Source organism: Artemia sp. Qi Xiang Cuo, chromosome 9, assembly GCF_049724085.1.
Source record: "Artemia sp. Qi Xiang Cuo chromosome 9, ASM4972408v1, whole genome shotgun sequence".
NCBI classification, from domain to species: Eukaryota; Metazoa; Arthropoda; class Branchiopoda; order Anostraca; family Artemiidae; genus Artemia; species Artemia sp. Qi Xiang Cuo.
The window spans coordinates 23,088,928-23,109,447 of record NC_142802.1 but is presented as its reverse complement, the minus strand read 5'-3'; the positions used below and the strand labels follow the sequence as shown (position 1 = coordinate 23,109,447).

General features: G+C 35.9%; 1 protein-coding gene across 6 annotated transcripts in view; it reads left to right on the top strand.

The window, feature by feature from the left end:
• Nucleotides 1-20,520, top strand: part of LOC148948460 (uncharacterized) — a 521,750-nt gene that overhangs the window by 426,118 nt on the left and 75,112 nt on the right. For all 6 annotated transcript variants that reach the window (XM_089094386.1, XM_089094385.1, XM_089094390.1 and 3 more), the window contains 4 exons: nucleotides 750-858; nucleotides 5,918-5,985; nucleotides 12,759-12,788; nucleotides 16,462-16,626. In XM_089094386.1, coding sequence (XP_088950512.1) covers nucleotides 750-858; nucleotides 5,918-5,985; nucleotides 12,759-12,788; nucleotides 16,462-16,626 — 372 coding nt within the window. The remainder of the gene's footprint in view (nucleotides 1-749; nucleotides 859-5,917; nucleotides 5,986-12,758; nucleotides 12,789-16,461; nucleotides 16,627-20,520) is intronic.

Below are 20,520 nucleotides of genomic sequence, written 5' to 3'. Positions count from 1 at the left end.
GCCCAAAAATCGGCCGAGAACTGTCAAAAGACATTTTGTGTCTTTGCCTTTTCTCGGAAAATTTCCACAGGTATCCTTATCTTATATCTGATGAATAATGTAGCCTGGATGAAATCATAGCAATTATTGCCAAACAATTTACCTTTAAAAATTTCTTCTTGTCTCAAATCTGATGAATAAATAACTAAAAATGGATTAGAATGATTGTTACCTACCGATGACTTGAGCTTATAGCAAGCTCTAATCAACCCACAGTTCATATAATTATCCAATATGATCATTCCCTATCTCACCCATTATAAAAACCCGGACCGGGGTGCGAGTGCTCCAGAGAACGTAGAAACATAAGCGGCATCAGATCTTTTCACGGGTAGACAAGTCAGACGAGAAAAAATCGGAAACAAGTGGAAACCCGCTATTACGAATAATGCACTTTACGCGAAACAATCGGAAACAAGTGGAAACCCGATATTAATAACTGCACGAAGAAGTGGGAGGAGCTTTTTGTTCGCACCGAGAACGAAGACCAGAAATGATCTCCGATAAGCATACTGGATAATTATATGAACTGTGAATCAACCGTACGGATCGAAATAGTCAATGTTACTATTTATGTATTTGGGAATATTAAGTGTTCCCATTCCGATTTTCCTCCTTTTTTATTTTGCGCTAATGCATAGGGGAAGACACAGAAGACGTATGATGTAAACGCTGCACCTAAAATAATGATAGTAAATGTTTTATTTTAGGGTATTGGTGGTCCACCTGGAGAAATAGGTATGAAAGGAATCAAAGGAGAAAAGGGAGATCAAGGTGACCAAGGCCCTCCTGGAAAAGATGCTCTTCCGGGATCTAAAGGTATGAGTGCCATCTTATCAAATGGGCGAATCGATATTGAAATGGATAAGAATCCTTAAAAGCATTTTCTATTCTGTGAGCCCTACAAATCAAGGAGCATAATAAAGAAAAAACAATTATTATTTAAGGTTCATGAAGATTAAATTTGAAATATTTTGGTTTGAGATATATCCTGAAAGGGTTATAATTGATTCACAGGCAGCTTTTCGGAAGATTCCGGAGCATGATCCACCTCGCCTCTGAAGGATGCACTTGAGTGCATCCTTCTTGCCTCATCCTATCTTGCTTCAGTAGTTGACTGAGACTTTTATTGCAGAGATGACTTTAAGGGGATGTGGTTGTCTATTACTAGATTTTCAGGCTGTCTTGTCGGTGAATTTGTCAAAGGTCAAAAGACCTCTCCAGGGGGCTTAGTTATCGATATCAATCAAGAATTTGGGGGTTGACAAGTTACAAAAGTTGAAATTTACTAATGAATGAGTGAAAGCACGTCTGTTTTTACGAATGCATCACATTTCGACGGAAAGAAAAAAAAGTACAAGAGAAGAAATTTTGATTGAACTGGTATTTTTATCAAATGAGTGAAATTTTATACGCAGGGATAATCGTATAAATGGTAGACATATATAAAACGTTTGAGGATCATAGGAAGTTTGTGTAGATGGGTGTTCGAAATTTCGAATAATTGTCATTGTGTCTCCGTATATCTAGAATTTCGACAGTTTCCTTTCCTTTTACAAGTATTAATGGACGATTTTAATATAAGAATCTTAGTAAATTGCGTATTGTTTTAACTGCTTGGTTGTTTGAATAAATGCATTTTTAGCTTTTCGTTTTTTGTTTAAATAATAAATTAAAAATTTGCCACCAGGAATCAATGTTATCTATTTTGATATTGTTAGTATTATATTCAGTTTTGTTTTGTTAGTATTATATGGAGATTTCTATATTATGTTTTTTTGTGATGCATTTGTTAAAAAAAAACAGACTTATTTTCGATTGAAAAGGCAGATAAACATAAAAAATGTTCTTTAAGCGGTCCCCTTGGCACTCCCGCGTCAAAATTCAAAATATACATGATCCCTTGGTCCAATATTCCGTTAAAGTTTCTGCTGGGTCCCTTGGCTGTTAATTTGTACACTTAGTCCTACCTGAGAGACGCCCTTTTGACAACTGGGATGGACTTTGTGTCTTTTTATTTAGTTCAACGTCCCCTTAAACATTTCCTGAAATTTTAAATCACTACCATAGCTACTTATAGAATTTTGCAGACAGGCAGTATTGACAACCAGGATGCACATAATACCTTTGGATTCAGATCCACATCTCCTATAGCATCCCTGAAGTTTTCAACTTAATACTCCTAGCCGTTCCTGAGGTATTATATATGCACCGCTTTAACTGCCTGAAACCACTTACCGTCTTTTGATTTAATTCAATATTCTATCAGACATTTCTCAAAAGTTTCAGGTTAGTACCCTTAGCCGTTTCTGAGGTATTGCAGATACGCCCTTTAGACAACATGGATCCACTAGTGTCTTTTCGTTTAGGTATACATTCCCTCTAAAGTATCAACTTAGTACTTTTAGCCGTTCCTGAAACGTTTCAGTTAGGCCCTTTTGACAACCTGGATTCACTTGGAGTGTTTTGAGTGACTTTAACATCCCCTTCAATTTTGACTGAAAGTTTCAACATAATACCCCTAGCAATTTCTGAGATATTGCAGATGCGCCCTTTAGAAAATATGGAAGCACAAAGCGTCCTTTGATTTAGTTGAACATCTCCTCAAATTCTCAAGTAAATACCGTCAGCCGTCTCCAAGCTATTGCAAATAAGCCCTTTTGACAGCTTGGGTGCACTTAGCGTCTTCTGATTTAGTGAAACATCCCCTTCACCATTCCCTGATAGTTTCAACTTAATACTTTCAGCCGCTCCTGAGACATGGTCTAATACGTCCTTTAGACAACCTGGATGCAAATATAGTCTTTTTAATTTGTTAAACAGTCAATGAAATTTCGACTTAGTACCGTTAGCTGTTCTTGAGATCTTGCAGAAATGTCATTTTGACATATACGCCTAAGATCTTTTTATTTGTTTCAGTATTCCTTTCAACATTCCCTGAAAACTTTGACTTAATACTCTTAGTCATTTGTCAGCTATTACAGATACGCCCTTTTGACAATCTGGATACACTTGTGTCTTTTAATTTAGTTCTATATCCTTTTAATGCTCACTGAAAGTTTCAACTCAATACCATTAGCCGTTCCTGAGATGTTGCCGATACCTCTGTTTGGCAGTAACTTAGATGCATATGGTGACTTTTGATTTGATTCAACGTGCCCTTAAAGTTCCAAATTTATTCTTTAAGCCATTCCTAGATATTTCAGATATGCCGTTTTGACAATATGGATGGACATACTATCTTTTTGATTTAGTTCCACACCCCCTTAAGATTCCCTGAAAGTTTCATCTGAATACCCTTGGCCGTTCGCTAGATCTTGCATAGTATACCCATTTTCCAACCTAAATGCACATTGTCTCTATTCATTTAGCTCGACACCCCCTCCCCCTCAACATTCTCTGAAAGTTCCTAGCTAATGCCCTTGGTCGTTCCTTAGATATGGCGGATTTCACGTCTTAACAACCTTGATATGCATAGTATCTTTTGAATTAAAAATATCCCTCAAGATCCACTAAAGGTTCAATTTAATACCCTCAGCCATTCTTGAAGTATTGCTAATATGCCCTTTTCAGAACCTTGGTGCACATAGTGTTTTTATTTAGTTCAATATCCCCCTTGTCCTTCCGAATTTTTTTTTGCATTATAATACCCTTCAGCTGTTCCTGTGATATTATGAATATGTTCATTTGAGAACTTGGATGCACATGGTGTCTTTTGATCCAGTTCAACACTTCCCTCAACATCCATCTGAAAGTTTCAGACTAATTTCCGTACCTGTTCCTGAAATATTAAAACTATGTCCTTTTGAAAATCTGTATGCACATATTGTCTTTTAGATATGCCCTTTTGACTACTTGGATAATCATAGTGTCTTTTGATTTAGTTCAACATGCCTTGAAAATTTCAACTCAGTACCCTAAGCTGTTCGTGAGATATTGCAGGTACCGCCTTTTTACAATAGCTCGAGAACTCGCATATGGAGTTTTGGGCTATGGTAATTCCATTTATAGAGTCTTCTCTTCGACCTGAGACCAGTTTCTGAAGAATTTCAGGCTATTTTCGAAATACCGTATTTTTTTTCAATAAACTTCTACTATTAAGATTAGTCGACATAACATTTACCATTACAGAATCGACTTGAAATGGTGATTCTTCCTTACTTGACAGTTTTTTCTTTCACTGTGGGTTTTAAATGTTAGGTTGGATCTGCCGCTGCAACCATGCTTTGGACGTACAGAGGGTCTTTTGCTTTAGTTCAACATATCCCTCAAAATGTCCTGAAAGTTTCAACTTAATACCTTCGGTTACTCCTGAGATATTGCAGCTCCCCTTTGATAACCTGGATGCATGTAGTGTCTTGATTTATGACGACATCTTAGAGAATGAGGTAACGGAGTCACTTGAATGTGACATCCTACCCTAGAGAAGAGATTTTTCAAAAGATACGGGTATCAGATCATCTTGTGTATAAATATGAGGTTTTTGTCACAAGCCGCATTGTCTTTTAATATTGTACATTTTTGTTACTGTAAAATCCTGCTAGTTATTGTGATTTCCTTTCAAATGAACCATCTCCCGACATTCTACGGACACTGGATCGGTACGATCATCCCTGGGGAAAAAATAATAAAAAAAAGTGAGACGTATCATTGCTTTCCATGCAAAAAAGTGACTCTGTAAAAGGCTAAATAGTATTTAATTATGATTTACAAAGACGTTTTTCACTATAAGTTTCTATGGGACTTATGATCTATGTACAGTCTAGTGGCAAGGGATATGGAAAGACAGCATGTGTTGTCAAGTTTTCAAAATGATGCTTCTTCACTACCTCCGTAACGGCTTGGGGTATAAAGTTGGAACTTTCAGGAAGCTGAGGAGGGCAAGAGGATGATGAATTATGACTTGGGGAAATGGATAGAGCTAAATCAAGACACTTCGTGCATCCAGGCTATTCAAATTCCATATCCTCAAAATCTCGAAAACGGCTCGGGGATGGAGTTTGAACTCTCAGGTAGTGTAGGAGAAGAAACGGGAGAGGGATTGTGGGACTTCGAATTTTGTGTTGAGAGAGGCGGCTAATTATTGTGACGTATTTGCTTCCATTCATATAGGTTGAAAAACTATTGTATGATTCTGTTTCAAAATGTTGTTATGTTTGCAAAAGATTAGCATTGGAGAGGCTGTTGTTGGAGGATTATTGAAGTGCTTTAGTCCTCTGAATATATGGCTTGAATATTCTTGAATGATTCTAGCTCAAATGAAACAACTTCGTTTCTGCTAAGAACTTGGTAATCTGGTGGGGGATTTTTGGGATGTTAAGGGGGCTACTAATCTACTTTAGTAACCCAATTATACACACTGGAAACCTTAGCGTGATTCTGGTTCAAGTACAATAAAGTGTGATTACCTTTATGTGAAAAGGATGGCTCTGGGACGGTCGGCATTGTTGGACGTTCTTGGTGCCGCTTTGTGCCTCCAATAATACAGATTGAGAAAAGTTTCATGTTTCTGCGCTGGTTGCCCTCTGATCACTTTGGCCCCTTAAGTTGGCACTAGGATTTGCAATGACCCAGTCTCAAGTTTCTACGACCATCGTTCTATATGATGAAATTGGCGATAAAAATAAAAACAAAAGGAGAATAATAATGCACGTGAGACGCTTTGACTCTTTCCTAAATCTACAAGGACTCTGAAACTATGATTGGTTAATCTTGGCTAATTGTGTGGCTTGTATTTAACACAAGTTGTTTGACTCTGCAAACATTTACTTGCAATAATTGCATATATACTTACAGCATATATGCATATGCTCAATAACGTTTTAATGCTGGTATTTAATCTCTTCCGAAATTTGTATCCTTCTCGTTATATTTTCAGGAGACCCCGGCAAAGACGGACTACCTGGGCAACCGGGACCACAAGGACCGCCAGGACCACCAGGACCTGTAAGTTCTCATTGACTAGTTCTTCACTTACTCTTGAACAGCGTCAGTATTATTGAAAGCTTTTAGTACCCATGGTTTGTCCAGCTCAGAAGTCGTATCAATCTGTTCAATAAAATTACTCGGGTTTCAGTGTTTTTGCCTGTTTCCAAGGACTATTTTCAATGATTTCAAATTAAAAAATGGCATTTGTACAATCATTTTCATGCATGTGTTTCAATAAGGAATATCAATAATAGAATATTATTGGAAGACATAAGAAAATTTATCAGAGTTAGTGAAAAATAAGTTTCTTGCGTATGCTTGCGAGTACGCTTACGTATGCGGAAAATAATGTAGGAGTTTATTAATCACAACAATAAAAAGGTGTACTGGTTTACATGGTTTACATATTTACATGTAACCATGTAACCATGTAACCATGGTTTACATGGTTACAAAACCTGGTTTACATATAGACTTTTTAATATTACGAGATTGGAGGACGTTGATGAAAGAACATTGGCAGACTATCTAATAGACTATTGATAGACTATATAGACTGTATATAAAGACCCGTCTTGAAGTTCCGAGTTGTAAATACTCTGTAATAAGCAGGGATGCCGATTCAGGAAAACTTTCAATTCCAATTGAATGATCCCTCTTCAAAGTTTCTACGTCTAACCCTTCTATGCGAAGTGATGAGAAGATAAAAACGCATAGAGGCAACATTGTTCTTTGTGACGCACCCACCTCCCCCATTTGCGGGCACTTGTTATGAGGAGGGGGGCGAGGATTTGTTGGAATTTTTTTTCTAAAGATGCAAGAAATATTATTTTTTAGAATCTAGGCGGAGGGAGAGGCTTTTTTCATAAAAAAATTATTTATCAAAATCTAGATCTATTTATAAAAAAAATAGCCGCCTCTGGTAATAAATGTTATTCTGTAGAAAATTCTTACAGAAGGAATGTATTGCTGACAGCTCCACGATCCTTGTCATAACTGAAGTTTTATGCCCAATAAATTTATATGTTTTAAGTAATTTCAGTATATTTACCATCAAGATAAATTCTTGTCCAAAATTTACGTCTATTTCTTTTGATAATTATCTGACAAGCTCATGTTTTATTCTTCACATATTTAGCTGTCACAAAACATACAGCAATGCGGAACATTACATGATATACAAGATATTCCAAATATTTTATATGTCCAAATACTTTTATGAATTTGGCGATTTCTGTTTTATTCTGGCATCCTAAGGTGTGTGCTCAAAAAGTTTAGAAATTAAAAATGTTAATAACTTGAAGTCTTGTTCGTTTGGGGACGATACAGAAAAACATGTGGAACTGGAGATAATCTTGTCTTATTATTCAATGAAATGGTAAAAAAGAATCTAGGGAATCAAGAAATCAAGAAAGGAAGTTGTAACCTCTGACGATATCGAGCAACATCAAAAAAAAAAAAAAAAAAAAAAAAACGAAACAAGATATTATTATCCTAAAATGTTCTAACCAATAGAGAAGAGCCTATGGCTATTTCTCAATTAAAAAAAAGAGTTGTTAAAAGAACTTTCTTACTGGTGTCAGATCTCATGTTCTTTCTCAACGACTGTTTAAATAGCTCCAGAAATCCCTTGAAAAAGGAGTAAGGTTCTTATAATGCCTGAGATATGTTGCAGTTGTAAAAAAAAATAAAACACTTATTGATTCGCGCGTCACGACGGCGTAAATATATCCAGCGCGTTATTTTGTTAGGTGGTCTATGTTCAACTTAATGGAGTCCATATAAAAATAAGTCTTTCAAATAAGTCAATACAAAATAAATGGTTAATATGGAAATATGTTCTAAAGCTCAATTAGACTAATTTTATTCATTTTGGCGCTTGATAAAATTATGTATAGTAGCGAATAACTGCGCATCAACAATTATTGAGGAGGAGCGATGGACCTTTGGGTAGGCTGGGGAGTGTAAAAATTAAAGTGGTTAGTGCTATGAACGGGAACAACATTGCTGTAGTTAAGGTAGGAAATGAGGTAAGTAGGTGGTTTCGTATTGAATCAGGAGTTAAGCTGGGTTGTGTTTTATCCCTATTCACATAGATCATCTGATAGACATTGTCGTAAAGGAAGCAGCAAAGACAATTAGAGAGCATGAAATCCAATGGGAAAGTAAAGCTCTCCTAGATTTACATTATGCTGATGATTTGAATGTCTAACATGAAAATGTTAGAAGAATGATTGTTTTTTGGAGGTTTTGAGAGGTCAGAGCGCAAGAATAGGCTTCAAAATCAATGCCAAGAAGACTAAGTCGCTTGGATTGGGAATAAGTGAAGGTAAAGACGTGATGCTAGGTAACGAGGAGATTTTCACTTGTAAAGATTGAGGGTGCAGTGAAGATGTTAAAAGTAGAATATCCTAAGGTGTTTTTTTCATAGTTGAAAAAAAGTTTGGAAGAATAGGAGGGTAAGTCTGCGTACCAAGACTAGAATATTGGAAACGACAGTTATGAAATTGGTCAGGAATAGTTCTGAAACGTTGGCACTCCGAAAGACAGAGGAGGATTTATTAGATGTTTTCCCGAGGAATTGTCAAAATATTGTTTTGGGTACCCCTCTGATTATCCGTACTTCAAACAGTAAGCTGTACGAAAAAATGTAGTTCTATCCACCCTTCTGGGGCTATAATGACAGAAAGGTTGAGATTGCTAGGACAAGTTTCACGGATAAAAGATGATAGATTTACAAAGTTCTTCCTTTCTGGCCCACCCTCTAGGGCCCAACGAAAAGTAGGTCGTCCCCGAATTTGTTGGGAGTAGGCCGTAAGGCAGAAACCACAGTTTATATAATTATCCAGTATGATATTTCCCTATCTCACCCATTATAAAAACCCGGACCAAGGTTCGAGTGCTCCAGAGAACGTTTTTGCAGATAGAAACATAGGCGGAATCAGATCTTTTCACGGGTAGACAAGTCAGACTGTGATCTAATCGGAAAAAAATGGAAACCCGCTATTACGAATAATGCACTTTGTTGGAAACAATCGGAAACAGACTAACCCGCTAATGCAGAAAGAAGTGGGAGGAGCTTTTTGTTCGCACCGAGAACGAAGACCAGAAATGATCTGCGATAAGCTTACTGGATAATTATATGAACTTTGGCAGAAACTAAGGAAAACTAGAACTTCTTGGAAGGGTGTAAAGAGGGAGGCTTTAAATAGACTGGGATGGACTGATCTAGACATTCTGATGCTGCAGTGTATTGCTAGTAGTTGTTGTAAATCTCTTTTGTTACTTAAATTAATTAAAAGAAGCTTTCTAAAAACATGTTTATCAAAGAAAAGTAAAAAGCCATATTATAACTTAAGACGAGCAAAATGTCCTGTATTAAGTCAAGTTTAAAATTACCAGGAACTTCAATCAAAAATAAATAAAGCCAAAAACAAACAGAAATTAAAATAAACGATCACATCAAAAATAAAGGAATAAATATTTATACAGATTAATAAATACATTTTGAAACGAGTAAAAATTAATAGAATGCATTAAATGAATACTAAAATAGAACTTTAAAGAACAGAAATCACTACAAACAGGAGTTTGACTCCAGGGGCGGACCCAGGATTTTCTTTTAAGGGGGGGGCAAAATAGGGGGATCCGATAAACATCTGTTAGGAACAAGTTTATTCAACGCAAACTTGCCTTAATTAAGTAAATTACATTACTTTAGACTATTTTAGGGGGTGCCCCCTCGCCCTCCCCCTGGATCCACCACTGTTTGACACCCTTCCCTCCTAACCGTAAACCATTTAAACTCTATTGCTTTAATCGCGTTTTATTGAAAACTATATTATTCTGAAGAGTGTTTAATTTTTCAAAGCATCAACATGTTTTAATATGTTAACCATAGTAATAACATTACTGGAATATTAATGAAAATAAAATTACTTACTTAGAATTAGGCCCTCCCACGCCTTGAGTGGCATAAGGCAGCAACAGTTGACCTCCACGTCACTCGGTCCTGGGGTAGCGACCAGAGCTCCTCCGTTGACCTACTTGACTATTTGTATTTTTTTTTTCTAGTGGCCGACCAAGTGTTATACGCTGCCTTCTGCTTCTACACAGACCAGGCGGTTTCCAGCACAACACGTTATATGAGGGTCTGCCCTTTTTCATTTTTGTCATTTGTCCCCAGTACCTCCAATGTCTCTTACGAATTTCATTAGTGATTAGAAGCTGCTTTGTCTGGGCTCTAATCTGCACATTTGGTATTCCTTCAGTTCATTGTACTACATTGTATGTTTCTGATGCAATTGTTTTCAAATCCAAGCAGTCTTTTTTGGTAGTTTTTGACATGCTCCATGGTTCACATTCATATATGAGTACAGATAAAACATTGCCATTGAAAGCTTGTAACTTGAGCTTTTGGGAGTACTTGGAGCACCGCTACACACTATTTAGCTGGGAGACTGCTGTCCCTGCATAAGCAATTCAAATCTTTATTTCCCTTCTACAATTGCCATTTTGCGTTAAAAACACTACCCAGATACCGAAAATCGTTTACATCTTCTATTTCTAAATCCCCGATACGAAGGCCCGCTACCTTCACTTTCGACCACGCTATTGTCTTACTAATATTGATTTGGAGACCAGTGGTGGAAACTCAAGGCTATATCATCTGCAAAGTCACCATCGTGGAGAGACCGCTCAGAATGCAGTTCAATTCTTTCACCAAAATGACACGCTCTTAAGGTAAAGTCAATGACTAAAGCGAAAAGCGTCGGGAAGAAAATACATCCTTGCATTTAACCTTCTTTAACAGAGAACCAATCAGTCAAGCTGTTCTCTGTTTGCCCTGTGCACAGCTGTTCCTCGTAAAGGGACTTAATCTTATTTGTAATTTTCACTAGAATCCCATAATACACCAATAATTCCACATAGTCCCACAGTGGACCGAGTCAAAAGCTGTCAAAAAGTAAATAAAGATAAGCAATACCTGTATATGCCATTCATTTGCTTATTCGAGTAATACTCGAAGTTCAAACAGCAGGTCACAGCAAGACCTGTTAGGATGGAAACTATGCTGCTCGTCCCTAAGTTCCTCATTAACTCGCCACTCGACTATATCTATTATTACAGAGTACCTTGCTGCTAACGGCCTGAAGAGTAATTCCTATCCAGTTATCACATAGCGACCGTTTCCCCTTTTTAAACAATTTAACAATAACACCATTTTTCCATTCGTAAGGTACTGCATTGTCAGTCCATATTTTAGTCATATGCTAAAAAAGGTGATCTCTCGTTGCCTTTTTCCCATATTTAAACAGCTCTAGTGGAATACCATCATGACCGGCAGTTTTTACATCTTTAGATTTCTAAATGGAACGTCGACCTCTTCTCGGAGGATAGGACCAGAGCTAATTCCGAGTTCGAATAGAGCTGTATCTGGAATGTAAATTGGTGTATGGGGAACTGGCTGATTTTAATACACCTCTAAAGTACTCCTTCCACGGTTTGCTTACATGGTCTTATCAGGTAAGTAATCGCCCATCTTTATCTTCTACAAAATGGCAATAGTGTGGCTGAACACCAGCGGTTTGTTTTGTCAGCATATATACAGTTCTATTGTCTCCACAACTGGCAATTCAAGGTTCAAGATTTTATTTAATATTAGTTTTTTTCATTTTCCAGTATTGTAGTAAAAAAAATTGTTCTTCGGTAAAGTGCGAATGACGCAATGGACCTTAGAAGGGTTACGGTTAAGAGCGAAGGGCCAGTAGCAAACGCCTGTCTGTAGTAATTTCTGTTCGTTTTAGGTTGACTTGAGTGATCAATTTAATTTTTACCCGTTTTAAATTTAATATATTAATCCACTTAAGTGTCTGTTTTCTTTATTTTCGTTGGATTATTTATTTTAATTTTGTTTTGGGTTTTGTGTATTCTTTGAGTTTTTTATGATCGTTTAAGTTTGAATTCTTCCATGACTTTATTGTTGCTCGTCATAAGTTGTATTATGACTCTTTTAATTTCTTTGAAAAACTTCTTTTTCGTAATTTTTTTTAAATTAATTTTTGTTCGTTTTTGGTTTTAAAATTTTTTTATTCGTTAATATTATGAATAGTTTGTCCAGCGTTCCAGGTTTTCCGCATAACAACTAAAATACTGAATTTTAATTTAAATTGTAAGTTGTATTAGGTGATACAAGCATAGTTTTTGATTATATTCAACAGAAATTTCGTTCAATTAAAAATCGAGGTTTAGAACGGTTCCTGAACTACAGATTTTTATTCAACTGCAATTTCCGTATAATACACTCGAAAGAATCTACCGGGGAGAATGTTCAAAAGATTACATATGAATCAAAATGAAATAAGAAAATAAATATACATCAACTTCTAACTCTTTAAAGCCTTTTATTTACTACTGACGTGAGCGTTTGCTTGGTGTAGAAATATGTCATTCCGACAATTTGGATGTGCTTAATGCCTTTTGATTGACTTCAATATCCCTCTCAACATTCTTAAAGTTCAAACCTAACTTCCTAGTTGTTCTTGAGATACTTCACTTACGCCTTTTTGATAATCTGAATGCGCATAGTGTCTTTTATATTCAGGTATCTTATTGTAAGAAAGAATTTTTGCTAATCCAGAAAAATATTCAGGTCTACGCTATTTATTTCCGCTTTCCTAAAATACCTATTGAGCTTTCATTATGCTTTTTCTTTCAAATTGTTTTTTTTCTTATGAGTTTCATCAGCTATCGAACTTTTGATTTTCATTTTGTTTTATCTCAATATGCAGCCAGAATGGAAGCCTAATAGATCTTACAAGGTAAAAATTGAACTCATTATGCTTTTTTAGATTTGGTCACTTTTTGTTTTATTATTAATGTTTTTTTTATAGTACAGTATAATGATTATAATTATTCTATGTTTGGCGACAATTATGACATAATGTAACATAAGAAGAATTAGCGGCCTCAGTGAGCGTTCAGACGCTGGATTCTGTCTCAGACTCAGACTTTGTCCAAGATTATTTCTCACAATGGTTGAACGTCCAGGGTCTTCAGAAATAGGAAATTCACAATCATAATTGTCACCTAAATAGGTGTTCTAAAAATGTTGCTCGATAGTTCCTATTTTTAGCTTTCAACCATTCTGAGCGGAAAACTTGGACAGAGTATGAGACAGAATCCAGCGTCTGAACGTCCACTTACTAGTAAAGCTTTGTACAGTAAAATGCATCTCTTGAAGCTTATTGGTAATATAAACGTATATAATAGTTATCCTTCCTGAATTATCTCCAAACAATTTTTTTTTCACTAGACAACTACTAGACAGTGTTTTTGAATTTTCCGTTACTGTGTAGTTGTAGTTGGCTCTTTACTAAGTTGCAACTACTACTGCAATCATGATTAGTAACAGTAACGCTGCTTAACTGCAAAGGTTCTTTCGTTGGCCCTGAGGAAGCTAGGATTGGACCCAGGCTCCATATCACGGTTGCAACAATAGCTGCAACTTAGTAAAGGTCGAACCACAGGCTATAGTAACCGAAAACTTAAAAACGTGTTAAAAAAAAGTAAGAAAATACCAAGCAGGTATTGACTCACTCTGCCACCGCAGGGACGTCCACCAAAGGTTCATCTGCAAACATCAGTTCCAATTTGGAAATTGTTCACGTCATTTGACATCATGCCATACATTTTGTTGTAATACATCATGTCATCTTCGAAAATAATTATTATTCAGTTTTCCTAAAATACACATCAAATTTTAACTTTCAAGAGCTTTAAGATCTTTTTTTAAATCAAAGGAATCGCCGTCAACCAAGATTTGATATTTTACTTCTTGTTAAATACAAATGCGGTGCAAATGAAGAAGAAAACCGTTAGATATTTGTAACATTTTGTCACAATATCAGTGAAAATTTTCAAATTTGGATTGATGCATGCCGACTAAGTCATGCTAGATATTTGACTGATGCTTAACTATCATCCTTAGAGCAGTAGTTGCAATCTAGTCAAATGCAAACCATAGCCCGTACTAACCGAACACTCAAAAATATGTTTTCAAAAAAACCTCTTGCAAGCACATCATTTTGGAAATTGGGATCTCTGTGGTCGAAAACCCTAAATAGGAATTTTTGAGTCCCCTATCTTGAAAAACAAGGAGAACGGTTTTTTGTATGGGCAACTCTCCTAGACTTAGACTATTCTGATGATTTGAGTGTTCTAGATGAAAATGTTAGCAACATGAATGATTTGTCAGAGGTTTTGATAGTTCAGGATGCAAGAATAGGTTTAAAAATTAACTTTAAGAAGACTAAGTCGCTGAGACTAGGGATAAATTATGGTTAAGTGGTTATGCTGGGTTGCGAGAGGATCCATCAAGTGGATAGCTTGACTTGCCTGGGTAGTATTATTAATAAAGATAGTGGATATAGCAAAGATGTTCATAGTAGAATAGCCAAGTTCCAGTTTTTTTTTTCAGATTTTAAGAATTCCGAAAGAATAGGAAGGTAATTCTGCAAACTAAGATTGGCACTTCGTAAGACCTCTGTCTTCATCAGTCTTCATCAGTCATCAGTCTCCGTTTTCATCAGAGGATTTGTTACATGTTTTCTGGAGAAATTGCCTACGAATAGAAAACAGTAGGCTATTCAGAAAATGTGATTCTATCCTGCTTTATAGGGTTAAAATGAGAGAATTGTTGCGATGGCTAGTATATGCTCTGCAGATGAAGGATGACAGTTTGGCCTGAATGGGGATGGGAAGAGTTCGTAACAAAGGATTTAAAGGAAATGTGAGCTTCTTGGAAGGCTTTAAAGACGGAAGCTTGGAAAAGATTGGGATGAACGAAGAGTGTGGGTAGCTGTATTCGCCTCAGGTGGCTTGGTGGTGCAGTGAGTTGTTAGTAATAGTAGTTTTATACCAACTGTAAAATAAAACCACAAGATTTTGCTCTGCTCTGTGCTCTCTGCTTTTGCCAAAAAGTTATTATGCTTCTCATCATGCACGTTCGTAAGATTTTTTCTTATGCGGGGAGGGGGAGAATAATAAAAGACATTGTTTGATTGTATGCTTTAAAGAAGTAGTGCCCAAACACTTGTCAAAAATCTGTATTAGAAGGAGTAAAGGAGGGCGGGCCCTGAGCTACCCCCTGCTTGCTTCTCATGTCAAACCAGCCTCAACTTGTTTACTGATATTATATAACCTTAATTGAAGGTAGGATATTTAAATTGGTGGCTGAATTTCTATAGTATGTTTCATGAAATTTATTGAAGGTTAGATTTATGTGTAGTCTGACAGCCTGGCTGTATAAGTTTTATCCTGCTGATAAATTGGCTTGCAGTGTTGTTTTCCGCCCCGTTTAATTTGACCTTGCAACAAGCTATACAAGGTTTTGTCCCGGCACGGCCACTTGAGTCTAGAAATCTTTTTTCACGCAGGAAATGTTTTTTTAAGAGAAAATCCATTAATATACCTATCATTGTATGTCAGCTTCATTTAACATGGGATGTGCTTCAGTGAGTATTTATGTCATTTTGACATAAGAAAATTGTGTCATTTTGATTACATCCTTAATACTTATTACCGTACGCCAGCAAAGTTGTTGAGTGAAGAAACAATTAAATATCTTGTTTGGGCTGTACACTGCAACTTATTGCAGATGCTGTAGAATATGCGTTGTAGGCGGAAGATTTAGGGGATGGAATAAGGCATAATTATCTCTATTTCAAAAGCAGAAGAGATTCTCTGTTAGAAACTGGTTTTAAGAAAAGATTTATTTCGTGGATCTGGCTACGACAAAATTCGTTGAATGAGTGTCTTTAAGGGTTTTAGATGATTCGAGTTTGAGTCAAGTCCAATACTGAATGAAATAGTCTTACAACATTTTTAAGAGAAGGGTCATTTCACCTCTAAGCTAATTCTGAGTCTTGTAAAATTAGGCCTTAGAGATATTTTCGAAGATGGTTGGTTACAAATTTGTGAGAGAAGGAAGCATTTAGGTCAGACTTGGTACCAAAAGGGTCTTGATTTTGCCCAATATGTGGAAGTGTTGGGGAAAGTATTTTGCATTGGTTATAAAAGTTCAAAGAATTTGTAGAATTAAGACATGATTTTGAGGGATAATAATACTTGGAAAAGACTGTTAAAAAAGGGAGAGATTCTATAGGTTGTGAAATTCTTGCATAGAAATTTTGCACTGAAGCATAGAGTTATTTCTCTGTAAATTGATGATGGATCGTGTGTATATGTTTGATATTAAGTGTCAGCCAAACAAAGCAGGTGTATTTTTTTTTTATCTTTTTTCATGGCCCTTTTTTCATGATTTTTGTTCAAGTGAATTATTATTACTATTATAATAAACATTTAAGCACGAATGTGGATTGCTTTTTGAAACTATTTCTAGAACAATGTTTTCAATGGACACATATCTTAGAAAGAAAAACGTTTTTTAACCTGTCTTTTTAAGTTGCATGTCATAAAAAATCATTCTTTTAGGTTGGACCTGTTTCAAAAGAGTTTATTCAGGGATTACCAGGAAGTCCAGGGCCTAAGGGTGATAGAGGAGCTGATGGTCTCCCTGGACAAAAAGGTGAGAGAGGCGATCAAGGATTAAGGGGTGAAAAAGGAGACCTTGGTAGCAAAGGAGGTAAAGGTGAAAAAGTAAGTTTAGAGCGGGTTGGATACTTTTGTTTTTTACCAATATTGCTCTAAAACCTTGATAAATTTAAATACGATTATAAAGTTATTAAAGAAACAGAACACAGGGTAAAATAATAATCACGTACAAAATGTAGTATCTCATGCGCCGTAGGTTTGTTCTTTTATATCAAAAAAGCTGTAAGCAAATTGATGTTTAAACTATTACTATATTTATAGAACAGAATAAGCTTTTATTTCAAATTAAAGCTGTAACAGATGGATGTTTAAACTATTACTGTACTTATAGAGCAGAATATGGTTTTATATTTGTGCAACGGGTTTCATACAAGAACAGAATGGCAAAGTTAAATATCTGAAATGAAAAACCATCCACAATGAAATTGGGAGCCATCTATTTGGCAGTTGTATCATCAAATTTGCTTTGAGCGTGTGATTTGAATCCTGTCTTTTGTTTTGGATGTTTAGAGTGGAGGCTATGAGTTGTTCGATGATTATAAACCACAATGGATCATAAAGTAGGATTCCTATTCCGCTAATTTCTTTTATTTTCAGCATAATTCCTTGTATTAGGCGCCATACGAAATATGAATATAATTATGTATCCAGAAGTCGCATAACAGCTTTCAAAGGTTGAATTTTACGCTCCAATCATTTTGGCCGGGGAAATGTGTTATCTTACATAACAGATCTTTAAGGAAAAAGCTTAGGGAATGAAAAAGTGGCAATGGATTTTTTTTGTTGGTATTGAGGACCATTCATTTTTGTAAGTAAACTTTATATTTTTCATTCAATATATATTAAAAAAAATTATGTTAAAAGATATATTCTCTAACTATTTTTGTGGGAAAGAAACTATTTCTATAAGATGAAAGCAGGATTTAATGCAATAAAAAAAATTCAAACTTCTAAACATCTTGAGAACTAAACACGATTAAAGAAAATATTAATCGGATCATTAGAAATTTCTTGACTTTAAAGCACGGTATGTAAAACGATGTTTCTAATGCCATTCCAAATTTTATTTCTTAAATTACTAGAGCCGATTAGGTGTCAATACCAATAGTGATGGAGCAAAAGTGGACAATGAGTGCCTTTTCGGTAACTAAGAAGATTGTTCAGCTAAACAATTAAAACTGTCTGGGTTATATCCATTTGTGTCGTTTTTTTCTGGGGGAGGGGGGGGGGTGGATCTACCCCCAGTAATTTTGAAAAACTATAATTTATGAAGTAGCTTTAAAACTGTTGCTCGTTTTAAGCGTCAACTTTGCTCTTTACTTCGAGCAGATAATTTTCTAATTAAATCCATGGAAGTTTTTAATATAAGGGAAATGCAAAAAACAGGGGTCCCTTACACTTCATATTATGCTCCACATTAATATTTATCCTAATATACTGCCTTTGAAATCTTATCATCAATTAAATAGGTGAGCCTGGTTAATGGAAAAATTGCAAAAATGTACTATGCTTCCTGTTTTGCCAAATATGCTCAGGTCAAATTTGTTTCACTGATACTTAAGGTGCTTTTACTTCCTTAAATCTATCAGTTCAAGATTGTTGTTGTTGTTGTTGTTTGGGGTTTGACGCGTTCGACCAATCGGTCATCTGCGTTCGTATCACTTGATTATTCTATGCCTTCTGTATTCACTAGCTTGCTTGGGCGTCGCTTCAGTCAATATTCACTGAGCCACATCATGTATCACTTATTGTGCTATTGGTTGGGGGTTTTTCACCTGCAGCAATGCCTGCGTTGAAAAATGGGAATCAGAGTAATTCAGCTGTGCTTTGTCATAAAGCAATAAAAATACATATACAACACAATTATAATAAATAATGCAAATATACATCATTCCTGTCACTTACGCCAAATATAAAAAACGAAGCAGATAAAATATAGATAACAAAAACAAATAAAATACTAAATGAGATGACTCTGAAATGTCTAACTTTGAACGAAGCAGATAAAATATAGATAACAAAAACAAATAAAATACTAAACGTGATGACTCTAAAATGTGCTAATATAGGGGTCATAAATAAAAATAAAAAAGAGAAAAAAATCTTATAGGGAATGAACCAAACCAGTAGTCTTAACAAACCTACCTAAAATGTTTGTGCTTAGTCGTCTAGCCCAAGAAAGATACGTGTGATGTCCTAGAACAGAACGCATTGTTAATGCCTTAAATGCCTTCTCACGTCAATTCCTTAGTAGTTCTCTCTCTTTTTGATATTTTCCACAGTTGAAGATGATGTGACGTATGTCTTCATACACGCCACATGTGTCGTAGTTGGGGGATGGGGCCATTATCCATTGGAATAGTGTTGATTTTGCCTTTGCATGGCCACATCTAAGACGAAAGAGGCAAGTTGAAAGGATGCGAGATGTGAAGTACATTTCTTTTGATGGCTGCTTATAGTCATAGAGATCTAGGAGCTGGGTATGGGAGGAATGGAGCCAAGCCCCTTCTTCCTCCAAAATTTTTCAGCTGATTGAAGACAGGAATTCAGGACCAGTAATAGGGGTTTGAGTAATAAGACCCAGATGGGAGGCTTGTTTTGCAACCTTGTCTACTAATTTATTTCCTGTTATACCACAGTGTGCTGGAACCCATATAAATAGAACTGATATACCCTTTCTTGCTAGTTGTGTAACCAAAAATTTCAATCTCCATGGCAACATTTCTCGCTTGGTGTTGCTCGTGTGAAAGGTAATCCAGAGCTGACAGTGAATCACTGCAGACAATATACTTCTGGTGTTTGATCTCTGTTTGGCTTGATGAGGCTTGAAGAGAAAACTTAATTGCCATAAGTTCTGCAGAGAAAATTCTCAGGTTGGTGAGTAAACGGTAGGAAAGAGACAGGATGTGGGAGGGTATAACTACTGAACAACTGCATTTTTTTCTGTCTTTGAGTAATCTGTGTAAACTTGAATGTAGTCTTGATATTCTGCCAACTTTCCCAGTAATATAATTTTCATCAGTGCTTGGGGAAGGCCCTCCTTTTTTGCAATACTAATGTTAGGAATAATCAATTCCCCAATTCCTTTGGAGGCGCTAAGAGAATCATCATCCAAATTAACAGTCAGCCTGCCATCCTCCATGAATTCTTCCATGCCAGGAAGGCAAAAGAATCTCTAGACAGAGGGCATCTCTGTTGGTTTGAAATGGACATCAGGGTTGTGGTGGCTAATGACTACTTTGTAGATAATGTGGTTCTTGAGTTTTATCTTCTTTGCAAAATATCTTGCAAGGAGATATTTTCTTCTGGAGTGAAGAGACTGGATCCCCACTTCACAGTGCACAGCTGCAATAGGAGTTGATTTTAGGCAACCAAGGGTTGTTTGCAAAATTGCATGGAGGATAGTGTCAAGTTTCTTCAGGAGACATTTCTTAGCAGATCCATATATAAATGGTTCAAGATTAGACTTTCTGGTTTTAAAACTTTCAAAAGTAAATATGAATGCCCCCTCTACATCTGTAAATAGGATATAAATGGTATCATTGGAGAATAAGAAGGCAAATATACAGTGAGTTTAATTTCCTGAATGAAAAAGAAATCATCGAAAAATAAAATAAGACTTAGTGATTTTTAAAATAATATTCGCACTATAGCGAGATAGGTCATATTGGTTGTAGTTTGATCATGAATTTAGTAGAGGGAGATCCGCTCCAGGAATCATTTAATTGTTTTAATTTTTACTTCCAGTATTCAACTGAAACTCCAATATAGCTCCAAATTCTCTTATTTGTAATTGAAATACCTAATAAGTGCTGATAACTTCCTATTCCTTACGTTTCAGATTCACATATAAACCGATAAATGTAGAAATACTTCTATGTATAATAATATGCTGACTTTTTGCTATTTTTGGTTTTCTAAATATTTCTTTTAACCACC